The 21,885-nt window shown below is 37.4% G+C and overlaps 1 protein-coding gene across 6 annotated transcripts in view; it reads left to right on the top strand.

The window, feature by feature from the left end:
• LOC110659834 (ABC transporter D family member 2, chloroplastic) overlaps positions 1-2,142 on the top strand; it is a 33,247-nt gene extending 31,105 nt beyond the window's left edge. For 3 of the 6 annotated variants that reach the window (XM_021817888.2, XM_021817891.2, XM_021817890.2), the window contains 2 exons: positions 893-1,164; positions 1,792-2,142. In XM_021817888.2, coding sequence (XP_021673580.2) covers positions 893-1,164; positions 1,792-1,977 — 458 coding nt within the window. In that variant the 3' untranslated portion in view covers positions 1,978-2,142. Of the gene's footprint in view, positions 1-892; positions 1,165-1,791 lie in introns of those variants that run through there. The other 3 variants (XM_021817889.2, XM_021817894.2, XM_021817892.2) reach the window with 3 other exon arrangements.
• Positions 2,143-21,885: the final 19,743 nt, after the last annotated feature.

The following is a 21,885-nucleotide window of genomic DNA, read 5'->3' as shown; positions in this document are numbered from 1 at the left end:
AAGAGTTTTGGTTTTCAAGTTTTTGGTGATTTTCCAATATTATCTATTTTCCAATATTTCTGAATAATTTTGGGAAGAAAAGAAAAAACCGCAGGGCGGGCGTCGGGGGGTGGGTGGTGGGGTGGGTGGGGTTTGTGTTGCAGGGTGGAGGAATGTGGGATAATTTCGGAGTAGATTTGGCTTATGTTCAACTCAAAGTGCGACCCTGATGATGCAAATTTTAGTTATGTTATATGGTAGTGAATGTAGGGCATTGAAGGAGTCGTATGCGTCTAAGATAAAAGTTGTAGAGATTAGAATGTTAAGGTGGATGAGTGGCCATACTAGACTAGATAAAGTCCGTAATGAGAGTATTAGAGAAAAAGTAGGAGTGGTACCAATTGAGGATAAATTGAGATAAGGGAGATTGAGGTGGTTTGGTCATGTAAAGCGTAGACATACGGAGGTTCCAGTTAGACAAGTAGAGCACATTAGGTTAGAGGGTAGAAAGAAAAAAAGGGGTAGACCTAAATTGACTTGGAGGAGAGTAGTACAACATGACCTAGAAACATTACAAATTTCTGTGGATTTAACCCAAAATCGTTTAGAGTGGAGAAAGCGAATCCATATAGCCGACCCCAAATTTTTGGGATAAAGGCTTAGTTGAGCTGAGTTGTGATTGAATTTAAACACGGACAATTACTAGATACGGACAATTACTAGATAATGTTGTGTGTATAGTTCTTGCTACTTTGCCATTGTTATCGGTATTTTTAGCATTCTCATCATGCAATAATATTGTACATTTCATACATTGATGTATCGTATTACAAATTATTATGGCAAAAGAATGTGAAGAAGTTTTATATTACATCTGTTGACAAATAAGGGTTAAAAAAAAAATATTTAACAGGTTCAGTGTCTTTCTTGATGGGGAAAACAAACTCAGAAAATGTGAGAGGAAAGCCCGGTAAGCCCACAACAGATGATTTAATACAGGTTTTAGAGAATGTTCGTCTTGGCTACATATTATCACAATTTGGTAGTCTGGATTCAACATATGAGTGGTCCAGTGTTCTTTCCCTTGGAGAGCAGCAACGCCTTGCTTTTGCGCGACTATTGCTTTCAAAACCAAAGCTGGTTCTATTAGATGAATCTACCAGTGCTTTAGATGAAGTCAATGAGGTACTTACGGTTTCCAGCTCTTCATTTCTCTTATAATGCAAATTAGTATAACCAATGTGCCAACACTGGAAAACACTAGACATTTTGGATTGTTAGCTCAAAAAGAATTCATTGTTATGTAATAAAAACTCTTTGCAGCAAACCCCAATCTGAATACACCCATTATACAAAGACAATATTTTTAATTAGTTCCTAAATACAGGAAAAGAGTATACAAGTTAGATGCTTCTCTCAGATTGTCATATGTGAACTTTTAGACAATGAATGAGCCATATCCTATGTGGTTCATGGAAGGTGCGGCGGAAAACAAGAAAACAAGAAGCAAGTGGATTTAAGCAAGTGGATTCTAGTCTATATCAAGTTGCTTGTCCTGCAATCATGGATCCAAAGCAGTTGCTCATAAGTTGATTTGGAGATATAATATTAGAGTCGTTAACAAACTTTAGGAACCCAAAGTAACTCATTTTAAAACAACAGGATTGAATGCAGATATTATGCAAAACAGAAGGGGTTCATAATAATATACCCATATATGATGCGATTATCACAGGCTACTTGCTTAATTTCAGGTGCTAGGGCTGAGTCTTCGATCTTAATTTTGTTTATGGTTGTGTTTTATTATTGCAGGCACATCTGTACCGGCAAATTGAAGCAGCAGGCATAACCTATGTTAGCGTTGGCCACAGGCGTACTCTATATAAACATCACAACATGGTCTTACGCATATCCACAGCAGATCTCAACCGTAACAAACGGAACTGGGACATTGAGTCCATAAATCCTGGAGCCTTGTATAATTTGTCTAGTCAGTAACTAGTGTGCATGGTAGCTGCATTAGTATCTATGCCATGGTTTATATAAAATTGAAACCTGTAATTTCCTCCAAATAGAAGGGCACAAATGCAAAGGAGCAGTAATATTTCAGTAAAGATTACACTCTCAGATGTCAATGCCAATTGCTTGGTCGGATTCTTCAAATCTCGGTAGATGAAAAATATTTTAAAAAATTAGCTTTCTTTTTGCATATGAATTTTGTTTTATTGCAATTAATAAGAATGTAATTAGATGGATAACATAGCACTATTGAGTGAGAGCACTATTCAAACGGACTACTACAATTTCTCTAATGGTGCCATCGGCTTAATAGCACAAAACACACAGAAAATAGCAATACTCAAGGCATACGCATTCTTTCTAACATTTAGAAATAGTAATACTCAAGGCATACACATTCTTTCTAACATTTACCATTTGCTTGATAACAAAACTCACAGTATGGGATCAACCTGAAAGGCTAATATTCAGTTGCTTGCTATTAATATCAAGGTTGCTTTTTTGTACAAAATAAGTATTCTAGATAAAGGTGCATACAATGGGTTGTTACAGACAATTACGACAATAACGCTAAGGCTAATCTTGGATATATACATCTGATGATACGTGTATATCCCTAGAACTCGTATCATGCCCCCTCGAGTTGAACTGGCTTTGGAAAACTCTTCAATTTGTCTCCCAATTGTGGGGACTTAGTTTTGGGAATTGTTTTGTGAGTTGAGAGTTCATTCGTCGCAACTTTGTTTCAGAAGAAGATGGAAATCAACTTTTAAGATGCTTTGTGTGAGTGAAAAAAAGGAATGGTAATGAGATATTTTGTGCTCATGTTTCATTCCATAGAATTGAAGAGAGGACGGATTGGCCAATTTCTTTGAGGACTAATTGTAGACAAGCTAATTCAACAGTGGCAGAAGTTAATGCTCTCAATTCAACCTCAGTGAGAGTATCTGGACACTGTCTTTTGCTTTTTGGAGCTCCATGAAGCCAGATTATAACCAAGGTAAATGACAAACCTTATGGTGGATTTACGTCTATTCACCCTAACAGTTAGCTAAATAGGAATAGATAGATATATGAATTAGAGAATGGAAGACACTTCCTTTGTTTCGTCACCTCGTGTGATCATTTATAAGGTTACACACATATATATAGATGGGCGCGGCTATGAAAAACTCGAGCTCACATGAGGATGAGTTTAATAACTATTAGATTAAGTATTTGTATATAGATTAGTGTATTCATTGTATACACTTTAATTAATTTTGCACAAATCTTATTGGAATAGCAAAGAAAAAGAAAAGAAAAAAAACACGAGTTTTGATGTGCTTCGGATGTGCCTACGTCCACGAATATTTTTCAGGTCACACCTTCTTTCATTAGCTCAGGGGATATATATACAAGAGCAGAGAAGCCCTATCCACACTCCTATCACAGATAGAACACTAAAATAGGAAAATATATGCACCGCATCTAATCTCTACAAATCAGGAATCAATTCCCTGTGAATTAGGAATCAAATCCTTCCAACACTCCTCCTCAAGTTGGTGCATAGATATTTATCATGCTCAACTTGTCAATCACTTCATGAAACACCTTGCCTGGAACAGCTTTAGTAAGAACATCCGCAAGTTGTTCTTCAAATCATACAAAAGGGAATTGGATAATATTTTGTTCTAATTTCTCTTTAATGAAATGCCTGTCAATCTCTACATGTTTCGTCATATCATGTTGTACTAGGTTTTGAGCTATTTCTATTGCAACTTTATTGTGACAAAAAAGCTTTATAGGCTCTTTATACTCTATCCCTAACTCTTTCAGAATATTTTGTACCCATAATAGTTCACACATTTCATGTGTCATACTCCTAAATTCAGCTTCTGCACTTGATCTAGCAACTACCTTTTGTTTTTTGCTTTGCCAAGTCATGAGATTCCCCTCCATAAATGTAAGATAACTTGATGTAAACTTCCTAGTGGTGTGTCCCTTGCCCAACCAACATCAGTGTGCCCAACAATGCCAGGAGCTTTATCTTTTAAGAAAAATAACCCTCTCCCTAGTGAACCTTTGAGATATTTCATAATTCTATACATAACATTCATATATTCTTTGCTCGGAGCATACATAAACTGACTCACCACACTCATAGCATAAGCTATATTAGGACAAGTGTGAGTTAAGTATATCAATCTTTCTACCAACCTCTGGTACTGACCAATATCAGTTGGAACTTGATTTGGATCAATACATAGTCTATGACTCATTTCTATTAGAGTGCTGCAGGTTTATAGGACAACGGCCCGTTTTTGACAAAAGATTAAGGAAGTGATAATGTAATTCCTATATTTAATCTTGCAACCAAAATACCTAAAAAATACTTAAGCTGTCCCAAGTCTTTCATTTCAAATTCTGTGGCTAATGTTTCTGCAAGGCTTCCATTTCTTCTTGATCGTCTCTTGTAAGCACCATATCAACTATATATATGACAAGAATTGTAACCCTTCCTTCTTTATCTTTCACAAAGAGAGTATAATCTGAATTACATGGTTGATATTTAACTCCTTTCATTGCATATAAGAATCTCCCAAACCATGCTCCTAGAGACTGTTTAAGCCCATACAAAGCTTTTTTTAATCTACATACATCACCCTCTGATGAACCATTATGAGGAATACCAGATGGTAACTCCTTGTAAATCTTCTTCCTTCAGATCTCCATTAAGAAAGGCATTTTTAATATCAAATTACCGAAGACTCTAATTTCTCTTAGCAGTAATGGAGATGATAATTCATATAATGTTTAGCTTTGCCACTGGTGCACATGTCTCTTGGTAATCAATTCCATATTTCTGGGCATAGCCTTTTACAATCAATATCGCCTTGAATCTATTAATGTTTCCATCAACCTTAAGTTTAACTCTATAAACCCAATGACACCTAATAGTTCTTTTTCCTTGAGGTAAGGGAACAACCTCCCAAGTTGAATTTTTCTATAAAGCTTGCATCTCTTCTTCCATAACCTTCATCCATCATGGGTCTTGCAGAGCTTCCTGCACATTACTAGGAATAGATACTCTAGATAATTAATCAATGGTTAATGCATACAACTTAGAGATTCTATGATCAGAAACTAAGTACTAATAGGATATTTCACATTAGACTTTCGGTTAAGTTCATATGACCTCTTTTTACTCTCCTAATGACCCTTTGTGGATAAAGAGGTTCTAAGGGCTTAAAAGATTTAGATATAATATTTGGAATTTTAAGTACGGTAGTTTCGAGATTTACCTCAAATGAAGGAAGAGGCCTTTGGATGTCCTAGATGGAAGACTCTTCAATGAGTGGTGTTAAGTTGGGCGCATCCAAACCTTCCTCCATAGTAATCCCTCCTTCATTGGAATACTCTTCATTCACATCATTAGAGCCAAAATTGATGTATTTTGTGCTTTTTGATGCTCTCCCCTAGCTTCTAATCTTAGATTATCAAGCCAAAAAAATCAATATCATCAATATCACTACTACTAGTCCCCCTTAATTCATTTCTAATTCTATCCTCTTCATCGACTCTTTCCCTCTGAAGAGGATAGTAAGGTTCCTTTTCATAAAAAGAAACATCAAGAGACATATATAATTTTTCACATTGTGGATCATAGCACCTGTAATCATTTTGAAAATACGAATACCCAAGGAATACACAATTCTTAGCACTAGGATCTAATTGACCTCGAAGTGCCTTAGGAATATGGACAAAAATAGTGCACCCAAACACCCTTGGTTCAAGATTTGACACATAAGGTATAAAGGTAAAGGATTCTAATTTTTGTTGAGGTGTTTGGAAACCTATCATCTAAGAGGGTACCCTATTGATAAGATAAACTACAGATCGCACTTCTTCCCCCTAATAAATTTGAGGTAGATTCATACCAAAGAGAGAGGCATGCACAACCTCCATAATTTGATGTTTTTTTTCTTTTGGCAAGACCGTTTTGTTGAGGAGTGTAAGTATAGGAGGTATGATGACGTATTCCTTATTGTCTTAAGAAAGTGCCAAGGGAAGCATCAATTAATTCTTTGGCATTATCTGTTTGTAAAACCTAAACTTTTGTTTGAAATTGGGTGCTCACCATGGTATAAAAATCCTGAAATGCAGCACAAGCATCATTTTTTTCACTTAAGTAAAGCAATCCAAGTAATTCTAGTGCATTCATCAATAAATGTTATAAAATATCGAGCTCAAAAAAGAGAAGGGATTCTAATAGGACCCCAAATATCAAAGTGAATGATAATAAAGGGTTGAGAACATTTATTCAATCTAGGCAAATATGGCACTCTATGACTTTTTGCAAGTTCACAAACATCACAACGAAATTCAAAAATATTCAATCCATGAAACAAATGAGGTTTTAATTTTTTAAGATATCCAAAAGATAAATGTCCCAATCTTCGATGCGACAACCATATTTCATGTAACACCCCCTTACTCGGTCTACAGTGTAGCCGAGCAAAGGAATGCCACATCCAGTGCTAAAGTACCTAATCTTATCTTATTCAATTTGGGATTAATTATATTTCATTATAATTTAAATCCAAGAAATTCTAACTGAAAAACTACAAGATTTACCTCGTATTATTAACCATTGACCTGTTTAAATCATCTTAATAAAATAATCTCAAATTTGTATCAATTCAACATCTAAAATCATATTTTATATTCATTCACATAACCATTTCCATCCATGAATTTGCTTCATTTCATTTCATTTATTTACATAATGTACATAATTGTTACACAACTTAAATTTAGTTACAAACTTTATATTATGACAACCCATGTGGTTATGCATAACTGTGGGCTAATAATGTAACATGTGACACCCCTTACCCGTATACAGTATACCCGAGTAAGTAATGCCACACGGTGTACTGGCACACTCTAATATACCTTACTTAATTTGTATCATGCTTTCGAAGCTAATTTATGAAATATGATTTATTTAAGCCATTTATCGAAATTATTATTTATTTGAGGTTCCGAAAATTTTAAAGAAATTCCGGCGGAGTACCGGTAAAAATGGAGAAAACAGTTCTTCGGAACCTGTTAAAAACACTTCCAATAATTTCCAAACAATCCCAACTTCAATTTATCAACAAAATCTCAATATTAGGATCTCAACAACATTTCAATTCCAGTACTCAATCATCCATCACATGTGATGATCACATATAAATCATAAGTAAACATTTACTTTTCCATTCACAAGTACAATTTTCATAATTTACATAAACATCAATATACATTACACAAGTTTAATTACATATGAAGAAAAATCAATATTTAAGTTACAAAATGTCAAAATGACACCTATTGTCCTACCAATGCACAGCAGAAGTTGAGGTGACACGGACATCGAAAGCGAATCGCGATGGACTCACCCAGTCTGTGGTCTACTGGGCTCACGATCGGGATCTCCAGTACCTACGCGTGGCAAAAGCAACGCGCTAAGCAATAATGCTTAGTGGTGCAATAATATAATAGAAGAAATAACATGAAGTAAATATGTATTGCATGTGGATGTTTTGTTTGTTTTGTATTTGTATATCCATTCATTTCGTTACTTTGTCCACTTTCATTCATGTAGTTGCCCAAGTAACCTATACTAGATGACTGGACTGGATAACGGGTAAACTGGCACTGGGTACCTAGTACCTCGGGCCGTCACACCATCGGTCACATATGCATCTCCCGGTGTGCATGAGCGGCTAACAAGTCAGAATAATATCGAGCACAAGGCCAAGTCTCAATACAAAGTCGAATGGCTAAAAGCCATGAAATCAGAATGGCATATTGCCATGTGCGATCGCTAATCGAACCCTATTGGCATGCCAAACTATCCAAACCAATCTTGTTAGGTATACTAGGGCATTTGAAACTTTTAAATTCTTCAATTTGTGAATTTCATGTTTTGGTGTTACTATTCACCTCATTGGTCAACAAAAATGTTGACTTTTGGATAGAAAATATGTACATTGACTTTGGCACTCCCAACATACCACATTTGGTGTTTAAAACTTGTTGGCATTAAGTGTTAATACCATTTCAAAGTGTAAACCCACACAAGCAGAATTTTCAGTTTTGGTGAGTCAACTTCACTGTTCCATTGGACACTGTTACTGTGGGAATTTGAAGAAATGTAAAAGATGAAAATTGTTCCTTATTTTGTCTAGTTGAATTTCTTTTTTTGAATAACTCCATTTGGAGTTTTGTAGCTCCAGATATGGTCCAAAAACCACAGCTGGCCGGATTCCCATTCTGCAGAAAATACCATATCTATAGTAACAGGAACAGTAACTTCCACTACCATTTGGGTTAGGTTCTGGCCATAATTTGGGGTAGGTTCCTGCATGAAAGTTGTTTCTCTATGTCTTAAATTGTTGCTGTAAAAATTTCAGGTCAATTGACCATATCTACAGTGAGTTATGGCCAAATGAACAGTTACTGTTCATTTGGTCAATTCTGCATAACCAGTTGCAGGGTATCCGGATTGGGGCCAAGTTTTGGTCCTCTTGCTTTGGTCTTTTGGGCATGGTTTCTTCAGCAAAAATGTGCCATTATAAGCCTAATTTAATGTCCAATTGGCCAAACACCAATTGGACTAACACAGCCCAAGTTATGGCAGTGCAAATGGACTAAATTTTCAGTCCCTATGCTGCTGTCCTAGGGCAGCCTGCAACCTCACTTTGCAACCTCATTTTTCAGTCCATTTGTTAGTCAAATTACCTAAAATGGTCACTAATTGACCATTAAAAGGTTCTTTAACAATTGCATAGGCCAAGTTCACATTTTACTCCAAAAACCCTAGTTCAAAGTCATGATTTCTACACTTTACCTTAGTTAGCTATTAATTCACCATTCTTATGTTTATAAACTTCAAACATGGTTTCTAATTCACTTTAAGCTCATCAAAAACACTTCTTCCTATTCCATAGCTAGGGCTGCCGAAATTGACAAGCTCAAACACATAGGTTTATGTTCATTTAAACCACAATTCTCGCTAAGTTTCAAGTCCCAAACCATGAAAATAAAGAGTTTAATGGATATAAGTGCACTAACCTCAAGTGGCAGAATTTTCCAAGCCCTTAAACCTCACTTTCTTTCTCCTTCTTGGCTGCCAAAAGCTTTAGCAAGGTGCTAGGGCAAATTTTAGTGAAGGGTTTCTAGGGTTTTAGGGTGAATTGAAGAGGAAATTGAAGGTTTGGAGTGAACATCAATGGAGGGAGGAGTTGAGGAAGTTTCGGCTGGTTTTCTTGAAAGGGAGATGGCTGCTGCATTTTATCAATTTGGTCTTCTCTTATCTCTTTTAATAGTTAGTCAAATAATGGCTTAATTTTGATTGGTCATTGTTTTCTTAATGACATCACCATGATGTCATAAATACCTCTTTTCCTCATTTTCTTTTCTTTCCTCCACTACTTATTTTCAATTTAATTTCTAGTAATATTTATTCATATTTTATGTTATATTAATTATTTACTCAACTGGACAAGTGGGCCAAAAATCACCTCGGAAGGCGAAATGACCAAAATACCCTCCGTTTGGCTTAACGGGTCAAAATTGTCTGTACTGATTGAAAAATTTTTCTAGGTATTTTCTTGGCATTCTAATGCCATAGGAACCTCAATGACCCTTCTCTGGAGTCTCAAAAATTATTTTATAATTTTTCCCCCGGGTCTAGGGCTCCTCGTTGCGAGAACCGCAACTTCCCTCTGGTTACCCATCGGCAGGCACCTCGCTTTAACTCGGTTGTATTTTATTTCTAAAATTTTTACCAAATTTTTCTTATTAATATTTGAGTTAATTATGGTTCCTGACTTTAGTTTAAATATTTTTCCGGACGTTCTAGCTGTCCGGACCGACACCGGTCACCGGAACAGTAGAATGTACGGAGTTGGTACAGGGAGGGTGTTACAACTCTTCCCCTCTAATTTAAATTTCGTCCTCGAAATTTACCTGATGCAAACAGTTGAGGGAACTGTTGCCTCATCGTCTCTTCACTTTCCCAAGTTGCCTCCTCGGTGTTGTGGTGCCTCCAAAGCACTTTCACCAATGGAATTTGCTTGTTTCTCAACTCTTTCACTTCCCGAGCCAAGATCCGTAGAGGTTCTTCTTCGTATGTCAAATCCGGCTATATTTTAATTTCTTCTCTGGAGATGACATGTGAAGGATCTGAGCGGTATCTTCTGAGCATAGACACGTGGAACACATTGTGGATCTTGTCCACTACGGTGGTAAAGCTAGCCTATAGGCCACTGGACCCACACGTTCGATGATTTCATATGGGCCAATGAACCTAGGGCTCAACTTACCTTTCCTTCCAAACCTCAATACCTTCTTCCATGGTGACACCTTGAGGAACACTTTGTCGCCAACCACATATTCTATTTCTTTCCTCTTCAGGTCGGCATAAGATTTACATGCATCGAGGCAACCTTTAGGTTGGCTTTGATTGATTTTACCTTCTCCTCACTGTTTCACTGTGTCCGGCCCTACGATTTATCTTCGCCCAATTCAGTCCAAAGACACCTGGAGTTCTACATTTTCTCCCATACGCGCTTCATACGGTGCCTTTTGTATACTAGCTTGGTAGCTTTTGTTGTATGCAAATTCGCGATGGGAGGTATCTATCCCAACTTCCTCAAACTCAATGACACAACTCCTCAAAGATATCCTCAAGGACTCGACATATATTTCATGTTATTGTTATCATTTTTAGTTCAATATTTGTACTAATTCAATTGGTTCAATTGTTTACAGGATTACTCTTTTCGATTGCCCATCCGTCTCGAGGATGGAAAGTCAGGTTGAAATGGAGTTGTGTACCCAAGGATTCATGCAACTTTTTTCCAAAATCTCGATGTAAACCTTGGGTCTCGATCAGATATGATGGAAAGTGGAATTCCATGTAGTCTAACTATCTCACTGATATACACTCGCTAACTTCTCCGTGAGTAGTCACCCTAATCGCGAAAGTGTGCTGACTTGGTCAATCTATCCACTATTACCCATGCTGCATCATGTTTCTTCCGGGTGAGAGGTAGACCACTTACAAAATCCATGGTGACCCGATCCCACTTCCATTCAAGTATGCGTATAGGCTGTAGCAAACCCGATGGAACTTGATGTTCTGCCTTGACTTGCTAACATGTCAAGCATTTAGTCACATAGTCAGCTATGTCCCTCTTCATACTGTGCCACCAATATCAAGCTTCGTGTCATGATACATCTTTGTACTTCCTGGGTGCATAGCATATACACTAGTGTGTGCCTCTTTTAGTATATTGGCTTTCAATTCCCCATCATCTGGTACACACAGTCTTCCTTTATAGTACAGGCACCCATCTGCTTTCACCACATAATCAGTTGTTTTTCCTTCTGGGATTTTGCTCATAATGGCCGTTAATTTTCCATCTGCCATTTGCCCATCCAAAATCTGCTGTAGCAGGTTTGGCCTCACTTGCAACTCAGCCAAAATAGCTCCATCTCAAATCAAAGATAGACGGGCATTCAATGATCTCAAAGCTGTGATAGACTTTCTGCTCAAAGCATCAGCAACTACATTTGCCTTCCCAGGATGATAGTCAATTACACAGTCATAATCCTTCAGGAACTCAATCCATCGCCTCTGTCTAAGGTTGAACTCCTTCTGGGTTGGCAAGTATTTAAGACTTTTGTGGTCCGTGTAAATGTAGCACTTTTCCCCATACAAGTAATGCCTCCATATCTTCAGTGCGAAGATAATTGCTGCGAGCTCTAGATCATGGGTAGGGTAGTTCTATTCATGTGGCCTTAGCTGTCTGAAAGCATAAGCGATCACTTTCCCCTCTTGCATCAATACACACCCTAACCCATTATGAGAAGCATCACTGTAGACCACGAAGTCCTTTCCTGACACTGGCTGTGTTAACACTGGTGCCTCTGTCAATATAGCCTTCAACTTCTCAAAGCTGGTTTGACACTTGTCATTCCAGTCAAATTTGACATTCTTGTGTAGTAACTTGGTCATTGGAGCAACTATTAGGGAAAATCCCTTCACAAATCTTCTGTAATACCCAGCTAGCCCCAAGAAGCTTCTGACCTCAGTTGTATTCCTGGGAGGCTTCCATTCCATCACTGCTTCTATTTTCTTGGGATCCACCCTAATCCCATCAGCTGACACTATGTGTCCAAGGAATGCAATCTCATTCAGCCAAAAGTCACACTTGGACAACTTAGCATCTGACTTCTTTTCTCTCGTGGTTTGCGAACAATCCTCAAATGCTCATCATGTTCTTCCTCGGTCTTGGAATACACCAAAATATCATCAATAAAGACCACTACGAACCGATCTAAGTGTGGATGGAAGATACGGTTCATAAGGTCCATGAATGCATTTGGTGCATTTGTTAAGCCAAAGGGCATCACCGTAAACTCATAATGCCCATACTGGGTCTGAATGCGATCTTGGGCACATCTACATCCTTCACCCTCAATCGATGATACCACGACCGAGATCAATCTTAGAAAATACTCCTGCCCCCTTTAACTGATCAAACAGATCATCAATTCTAGGCAACGGATATTTGTTCTTCACAGTCACTTTATTCAACTGCCGGTAGTCAATACAAAGTCGTCCCATCCTTCTTTTTCACAAATAGCACTGGAGCTCCCCATGGTGACACACTGGGACGTATGAACCCCTTATCAAGCAACTCTTGCAACTGAGTTTTCAACTCCCTCAATTTAGTAGGTGCCATCCTATAAGGAGCAATGGAAATGGGTGTCAGATCTGCAGTTGTCTCAATAGCAAATTCGACTTCCTTTCTCGGTAGCAAACTGTGCAACTCTTCAGAAATACCTGCAGGAAGTCTCTCACTGTGGGTATGTCACTGTGTTTGGCTTAGCTCGCCTAGTATCCACCACATGTGCTAGGTAGGCTTCACACTTTTCTCATCATTCTTCTTGCAATCGTGGTTGAGATGACATTGGACAAGAAATCATCCTTTCCCCACAACTGTGATCTCATTACCCTCTGAAGTTTTTAGAGAAATTCTCTTCAATTTGCAATCAACTATTGCCTGATGACGTGACAACCAGTCCATTCCCAAAATCACGTCAAACTCGTGGAAGGGTAACTCAATCAGGTCGGCCAAGAATTCATACCCCTGAATCCTTAACGGGCAACCCTTGTATACTTTGTCAACTACCACACTGTGGCCCAATGGATTAGTGACCAAAATGTCTTGGTCACTCTCCCCTACTAGTATCCCCCTTTCTACGGGTAAGTTGATGCAGATGTATGAATGAGTGGATCCTGGATCCACCAATGCATGCACAGGTGTAGTATAGAGGGAGAATGTACCCCTGATGACGTCCGGGCATCTTGCTCCTCCTGAGCTCTCAGGGCATAATTTCTTGCTGGTGGTCTGCTGTCAGGCCTCTCTTTGGCTCGGATGCGAGCCTCGTGATGGTCCAATGACCTCGATTTACTGCATTTTCTACCTCTCTGTGGTGCAGGAGCAGGTCTATCTACTTGTGTTGGAGCAACTGTAGTAGTTCTGCGTGGACAGTTCCTTAACTGATGCTCTGTTGACCCACACCTCAAGCAGGCACCAGTTACTCTCCAACACTCCCCCTTGTGCCACTTCAGGCAGTGTGGACATGCGTAAGATGTCAAGCCGGTCCCTGAACCCCATCCCTGGAGAGCTGCCCACTGATGGTGTGGACTGACCTCTCCTAGGGGTGAACTGTGGCCTGGGCCCCTGAGACTGACCCTGACCCTGTGGCTGAGCTGAACTTTATGCAGGAGGACCCTTGAACTTCTTCCCAAATGCAGGAGATGAGCTGGACTGACCCGGTCCCCTCTTCTGCTGTCTATCCCTTCTGGTCTGCTCACTGATTCTCACTTTTTCCACCTTTATTGCAGCTTCCACTAACTTGGTAAATTCTGTGATTCCCAAGGCAGTGAGCTGTATCTTGATATTGTCATTCAGTCCCTCTTCAAATCTCTTGCACCTTTCAGCTTCATTAGGGACTATCTTCCTTCCGTAGCGGCTTAATCGAACAAATTCCTTCTCATATTCGGCCACTGACAGCTGTCTCTGTCTCAGGTTAATAAACTCTCTTCTTCTCTCTTCCAGGTATACGGTACCCACATATTTCTTCTTGAATTCAGAGAGGAAGAAGTCCCAAGTTACAGCTTCTGGCTGCACTTCGCTGGACACAGTGTCCCACCACTCATATGCATCGTCTTGCAGCAGGGATATAGCAGCCTCCAGGTTTTGCTCTGGGGTGCAGTGGAGTTGTTTTAGGACTCTGCCTGTTCTGTTCAACCAATTCTCGGCTGCAACAGAGTCATCTTCTCTCTTGCCATAGAAGTCCACAGCTCCAAACTTTCTTAGTCTTTCCAGGTGTGATTTCTGCTGTGGAGCTGGTGGTGGTGGTGGTGGTGTTGGCATTACTCCGGCCATTTGTCTAAAGAAGTCGGCCATTTGCTGGAACATGGCCTGTGGAGGCCGAAAGGTGCTCGCTAGAGTCGGCGAGCGCATTCTCTCATGCCCCTGTCTCACCGCCGCAGTGGAGCATGACTCTCCACTTCCTCCTCAATGGCTCTCTGAGATGAAGGGTCCATATCCTATTCAAAATAATAAAGATAAACAGATCTGCGTTAGTGTCACCTCGACTCTTACAAATGCAATGCATGGTATGGACTCAATCTAGGCCCAGAAACGCCTAAACCGTGCTCTGATACCACTAAATGTGACACCCCTTACCCGTGTACAGTATACCCGAGTAAGTAATGCCACACGGTGTACTGGCACACTCTAATATACCTTACTTAATTTGAATCATGCTTTTGAAGCTAATTTATGAAATATGATTTATTTAAGCCATTTATCGAAATTATTATTTATTTGAGGTTCCGAAAATTTTAAAGAAAATCCGGTGGAGTACCGGTAAAAATGGAGAAAACAGTTCTTCGGAACCTGTTAAAAACACTTCCAATAATTTCCAAACAATCCCAACTTCAATTTATCAACAAAATCTCAATATTAGGATCTCAACAACATTTCAATTCCAGTACTCAATCATCCATCACATGTGATGATCACATATAAATCACAAGTAAACATTTACTTTTCCATTCACAAGTACAATTTTCATAATTTACATAAACATCAATATACATTACACAAGTTTAATTACATATGAAGAAAAATCAATATTTAAGTTACAAAATGTCAAAATGACACCTATTGTCCTACCAATGCACAGCAGAAGTTGAGGTGACACGGACACTGAGCAGAACTGCCAGATGGACTCACCCAGTCTGTGGTCTACTGGGCTCACGATCGGGATCTCCAGTACCTACGCGTGGCAAAAGCAACGCGCTAAGCAATAATGCTTAGTGGTGCAATAATATAATAGAAGAAATAACATGAAGTAAATATGTATTGCATGTGGATGTTTTGTTTGTTTTGTATTTGTATATCCATTCATTTCATTACTTTGTCCACTTTCATTCATGTAGTTGCCCAAGTAACCTATACTAGATGACTGGACTGGATAACGGGTAAACTGGCACTGGGTACCTAGTACCTCGGGCCGTCACACCATCGGTCACATATGCATCTCCCGGTGTGCAACAGAACAGCTAACAAGCTGTAAATAATATCAGGCACAAGGCCAAGTCTCAATACAAAGTCAGAATGGCTAAAAGCCATGAAATCACAGAATGGCATATTGCCATGTGCAGTACTGCTAACTGAACCCTATTGGCATGCCAAATTATCCAAACCAATCTTGTTAGGTATACTAGGGCATTTGAAACTTTTAAATTCTTCAATTTGTGAATTTCATGTTTTGGTGTTACTATTCACCTCATTGGTCAACAAAAATGTTGACTTTTGGATAGAAAATATGTACATTGACTTTGGCACTCCCAACATACCACATTTGGTGTTTAAAACTTGTTGGCATTAAGTGTTAATACCATTTCAAAGTGTAAACCCACACAAGCAGAATTTTCAGTTTTGGTGAGTCAATTTCACTGTTTCATTGGATACTGTTACTGTAGGAATTTGAAGAAATGTAAAACATGAAAGTTGTTCCTTATTTTGTCTAGTTGAATTTCGTTTTTTGAATCACTCCATTTGGAGTTTTGTAGCTCCAGATATGGTCCAAAAACCACAGCTGGCCGGATTCCCATTCTGCAGAAAATACCATATCTACAGTAACAGGAACAGTAACTTCCACTACCATTTGGGTTAGTTTCTGGCCATAATTTGGGGTAGGTTCCTTCATGAAAGTTGTTTGTCTATGTCTTATCTTGTTGCTGTAAAAATTTCAGGTCAATTGACCATATCTACAGTGAGTTATGGCCAAATGAACAGTTACTGTTCATTTGGTCAATTCTGCAGAACCAGTTGCAGGGTATCCGGATTGGGGCCAAGTTTTGGTCCTCTTGCTTTGGTCTTTTGGGCATGGTTTCTTCAGCAAAAATGTGCCATTATAAGCCTAATTTAATGTCCAATTGGCCAAACACCAATTGGACTAACACAGCCCAAGTTATGGCAGTGCAAATGGACTGAATTTTCAGTCCCTATGCTGCTGTCCTAGGGCAGCCTGCAACCTCACTTTGCAACCTCATTTTTCAGTCCATTTGTTAGTCAAATTACCTAAAATGGTCACTAATTGACCATTAAAAGGTTCTTTAACAATTGCATAGGCCAAGTTCACATTTTACTCCAAAAACCCTAGTTCAAAGTCATGATTTCTACACTTTACCTTAGTTAGCTATTAATTCACCATTCTTATGTTTATAAACTTCAAACATGGTTTCTAATTCACTTTAAGCTCATCAAAAAAACTTCCTCCTATTCCATAGCTAGGGCTGCCGAAATTGACAAGCTCAAACACATAGGTTTATGTTCATTTAAACCACAATTCTCACTAAGTTTCAAGTCCCAAACCATGAAAATAAAGAGTTTAATGGATATAAGTGCACTAACCTCAAGTGGCAGAATTTTCCAAGCCCTTAAACCTCACTTTCTTTCTCCTTCTTGGCTGCCAAAAGCTTTAGCAAAGTGCTAGGGCAAATTTTAGTGAAGGGTTTCTAGGGTTTTAGGGTGAATTGAAGAGGAAATTGAAGGTTTTGAGTGAACATCAATGGAGGGAGGAGTTGAGGAAGTTTCGGCTGGTTTTCTTGAAAGGGAGATGGCTGCTCCATTTTATCAATTTGGTCTTCTCTTATCTCTTTTAATAGTTAGTCAAATAATGGCTTAATTTTGATTGGTCATTGTTTTCTTAATGACATCACCATGATGTCATAAATACCTCTTTTCCTCATTTTCTTTTCTTTCCTCCACTACTCATTTTCAATTTAATTTCTAGTAATGTTTATTCATAATTTCTAGTGGTTTTGTGGAAGAATTTTTAAAGTTTGATGTTTTAATGGTGGTACACCATTTTGGCAGCCATGGGAACTCAGCATATTTAGTTTGTTGTTACTTGTTAATGGTAGTTTAAGATGTTGATGTAAGAATTTATGTGTATAGGAATGATTTAGACAAGGTATACTAAGTGTATGTGTAATGGTGCAATTGGTTTTGAAAGCTTGAAAGCAATTTGAAGGAGATATGTTCAATGGGGTAATTCGGCAACTTTAAAGTGTGGATAGAAATGGGTAATTTCATGGAATGGTTTGTTGAATTATGGTGCTTATGGTGGCAGCATGTGTATGTGTATAATTGTTTGGATTTAGACATGTAAATGAGGTATGTTCATGTGGTTAAATTGTTGTAATTGGACTTTGAAAATTCTGTGTTATAATGTGTATATTGAGAATGGTTACAAGCTGCCCAAAATAACAAAAATGTGATGTAATGTGTGCTAATGGTATGGTACCAAATCAGAATTGGCATGAAAGGTTAACTTGGTAAGTATGGAATGTGTAATTGGTAAGTGATGAACAATGTGTAATAGGGTAGTGTACATTTTAGCTTAGAACCTTAAGTGTGTGACTCCAATTGGTATGAGACCAATTGAAGGTGAAACTAGGCACAAAATGTGCTAACTTTCATGAAGGAAGCCTACCTAAATTTTGTCCACAAAGTGACATAAAAATTGACCAAATCCGGAATAGGAAAGTGCAGGCTAGAATTTTTGACTATATAAATAGTAGTCATTAGCATGACCATAACTCACTCAAAACAGGTCTAATTGACCTGAAATTTTTACCATGGATAGTTTAGATATAGATCTACAATTCTTATGAAGACACCAAAGCCCAAAAATGGCCAGAACCAAGCTAAATAGCTTGCACAAGTTTGGGTACCAAAACTAGCCGAAATGAAAATGACCTAAAAATGACCTAAGCTTACCATTTTAGTGCATTCTGTCCAGCATTGGTAAGTTGACCATATCTTGGTCTACAAAACTTAGAATGACCTGAAATTTTGCCCCACATGCAATAAGACATAGACTTACAAGTTTGTAGTTTGGATCGGAACTTGAAAACAGAGGAAATTAGGTCATCCGGCTAGGTCAAAATAGTATACCAAAATCCGGTAAATTGCAATAAAATGTAATACACTTAAAAATGAATTTGGTAACATATACCAACACTAAAGGGCTATAAAATGTGACATATTGGTAACATTAGAATTGACTCACTTAGAGTACATCAAGGGTCAACATTATAGGTTGACTAATGAAATGAATTGAAGAGAATAGTACCAAGAAAATTTAGATATTGGATTTTATTGTTAGAAACAATTTAACTGAGTACTGAAACACTTTAAATTGTGTTTTAGTTGAAAAGGATATTGGGAAGTGTGACACCCCTTACCCGACTATAGTGTAGCCGAGCAAGTTATGCCACTCAGTGTGCCGGAGCACTCTATTTTATCTGATTTCATTACAGTCCTTGATTTATTTATTCAAAAACTTTATTGAAGATTTAGGCTATTTTTACTTTTATCAAAATCTAACTAAATTGGAAATTTCAAAAATTTTAACGATAATCCGACAAGGTGTCGGCTGTAATTTGGACTAACAGTTCTTCTGAACCTGCCAAAGACAATTTCAATATATACTCAATTTCTCAAGCTTAATAGTCTCAAAAATTTTCAAACATAATGTATCTCAATACAGTATCCAGATTTCTCAGAAATCTCATTAGATTTTCAATATCCCAATATTCACAAATATAATCTCATTATAACTCAAATTCAATTCACATACTAAAATACTTACTTTGAATAGCTTCCATAATTCATGGGTTAATTACATGAGTTTATTTTGTACAAGATATACAAATAATTTACAATGTGCTAGGAATGAACAATATACATAACATGTATAAAATGAGCCCTATCTACATGCATTGCTGAGGAGGTGACAATCTTGAACTCTTCTGACACTTTTGCAGATCTGGACTCCAAAAATCTCAGTCGACAGTCTACTGGTTTTACCTTCAGTACCTACGCGAGGAAGCAATTCCATCGTGCTAAGCATTTCTGCTTAGTGGTGCAGTAATATAACCAGAAATAATATATACAAGTAAAGAAAGAAATAAATGATAATTCAGATACTCAAGAATCAATTTAATTTGGTATGGTATTTCCAGTATCAACGATCTTATATACTAGTTTGTTCCTCTTTGGAAGTGCTTAGTTTATAACTTTTCAGTAATACTAGTGGGTATATAATTTATTCTATCTGTATTGTATTTCAAGTCTGCATTTGCTCGCAATTTATATTTTTGTTATGTTTCTTTTGCTAATCTCTTTTGCTTATTCATTCAATACTTAATTTAGTTGTATCTTGGATTTTCATTATACTTGACTTAACTTAGCTGAATTGAATAATACTTTAATTGATCGCCCAAGTAACCTATACTAGACGATCGGATGGATAACGGGTCGTTGGCACCGACACCGATTGCCTCGGCCGTCATACCATGGGACGCAGAACGCCAACCATGTATGCGATCGATGGCTAAAAAGCCATGATATCACATAATCGGCATAAAAGCCATGAATACGGGCATAAAAGCCATGAATACGGGCATAAAGCCATGAATACAGGCATAAAGCCTTTCCTTTCGCAGTACTGCTAAAACAATACCCTATTGGCATGCCAAACTATTCAAACCAATCTTGTTAGGTATACTAGGGCATTTGATACTTTAAAATATTAATATATTGTGCTTTATGACTTCATTATTTCATGATAAATTTCAATCATAATTCATACATTCATTTGATCATTTATATGATCACAATTCACATCAATTATCCTTTTATACCATTGTACTCAAAATACTTCTCCTCTTTACAATAATGAGAACTAATGTCTCATTCATACATTAATATGGTTTATTTATCCATTCATTATGTTATTCATATTGATCCCAATTCTAAACAATGGTTCACATGTACCATTGTATTCAAAACATTTTTCCTTTCTCATTTATACATTCAAGAGTCTACTTATGTAATTACAAATTTTATATTTCAAGTTGAGTTACTATATTTTATGAATTCCATTTGTGATGGGCATATAAGCCCTAACTATCTATTCACATCAATTAGGTGACTTATTTTTCATGTTTCAAGTAATCCATAAACATTTCATGGATTTCAAATTTATGGCCTTAATTCCTTTTTAACAATTTTGACTAGGATGCATAGTCTACATTTATCATACAATTCTAAGCATTTAAGCTTAGAATTGGTTCTAGGTCTTCATCTTAATTCACTAATCATTTTGATTACTATTCACCTTACTAGTCAACCAAAATGTTGACCTTTTTATACTTAATGAATATATTAATTCTTATTACACCAAGATCCCACATTTTGAGTTTTACATTTGCTAGTATTAATTGCCAATTGCAATTTAAAGTCCCCTAGATGCATTTCTAATTTCAAATTTTGAATTTCAAGTTTTGGTGTCACTATTCATTTCATTAGTCAACTAAAATGTTGACTTTTGCATAAACAATAGGTGCATTGGTTTTAATACTCCCAACATACCACATTTTGTATTCAAAACTTGTTGGTTTTGGTCACTTTCTCAAAGCTTAGGTCATTTTGGCAAAATTGCCAATTTTTGGTTTTGGTGTCACTATTCACCTCATTGGTCAACAAAAATGTTGACTTTTGGATAGAAAATAGGTGTATTGGTCTTAACACCTCAAACATACCACATTTTGTATTTCAAACTTGTTGGTATTGGTTGCCAATACCATTTTTAAGCTTAATGCTAATTGAGCAAAATTTTCGGTTTTCATGCTTCATCTTTACTGTTCCATTTGTTATTTTTACAGTGGGAATTTGAGGAAATGGTAAACATGAAAGTTGTTCCTTATTTTGTCTAGTTGAATTTCCTTTTTTGAATCACTTCATTTGGAGTTTTGTAGCTCAAGTTATGGCCAAAATAAGTTTACTGTTCACGTGCACTATTCATGCTGAGATTTTGGGTCTGGCAGATTTTTGGTCCAACTTTGGTCAGTAATTTGATCAAGTTAAGTTCATAATTTGGTCTAACTTTCTTCATATGAAATGTTCTACTATGCCTTAGGTTTCCATCGGTTCAAGAATCGCCTAAATCCGAGTTTTCTAGAGAGAGTTATAGTCCTCCAAACATTGCTGCTCAAATGAAAATCTGCAGAGTTGCAGGTTTAAACAGTAACTGTGACTGCCATTTGGGTTAGGTTCTGGTCATAATTTGGGGTAGGTTTCTTCATGAAAGTTGTTTGTCTATGTCTTAACTTGTTGCTGTAAAAATTTCAAGTCAATTGACCAAATCTACAGTGAGTTATGGCCAAATGAATAGTTACTGTTCATTTAG

Source organism: Hevea brasiliensis, chromosome 4 (assembly GCF_030052815.1).
Source record: "Hevea brasiliensis isolate MT/VB/25A 57/8 chromosome 4, ASM3005281v1, whole genome shotgun sequence".
Classification (NCBI taxonomy): Eukaryota; Viridiplantae; Streptophyta; class Magnoliopsida; order Malpighiales; family Euphorbiaceae; genus Hevea; species Hevea brasiliensis.
Note: the sequence above shows the minus strand (reverse complement) of the source record. Positions and strands in the feature narration are given on the sequence as shown.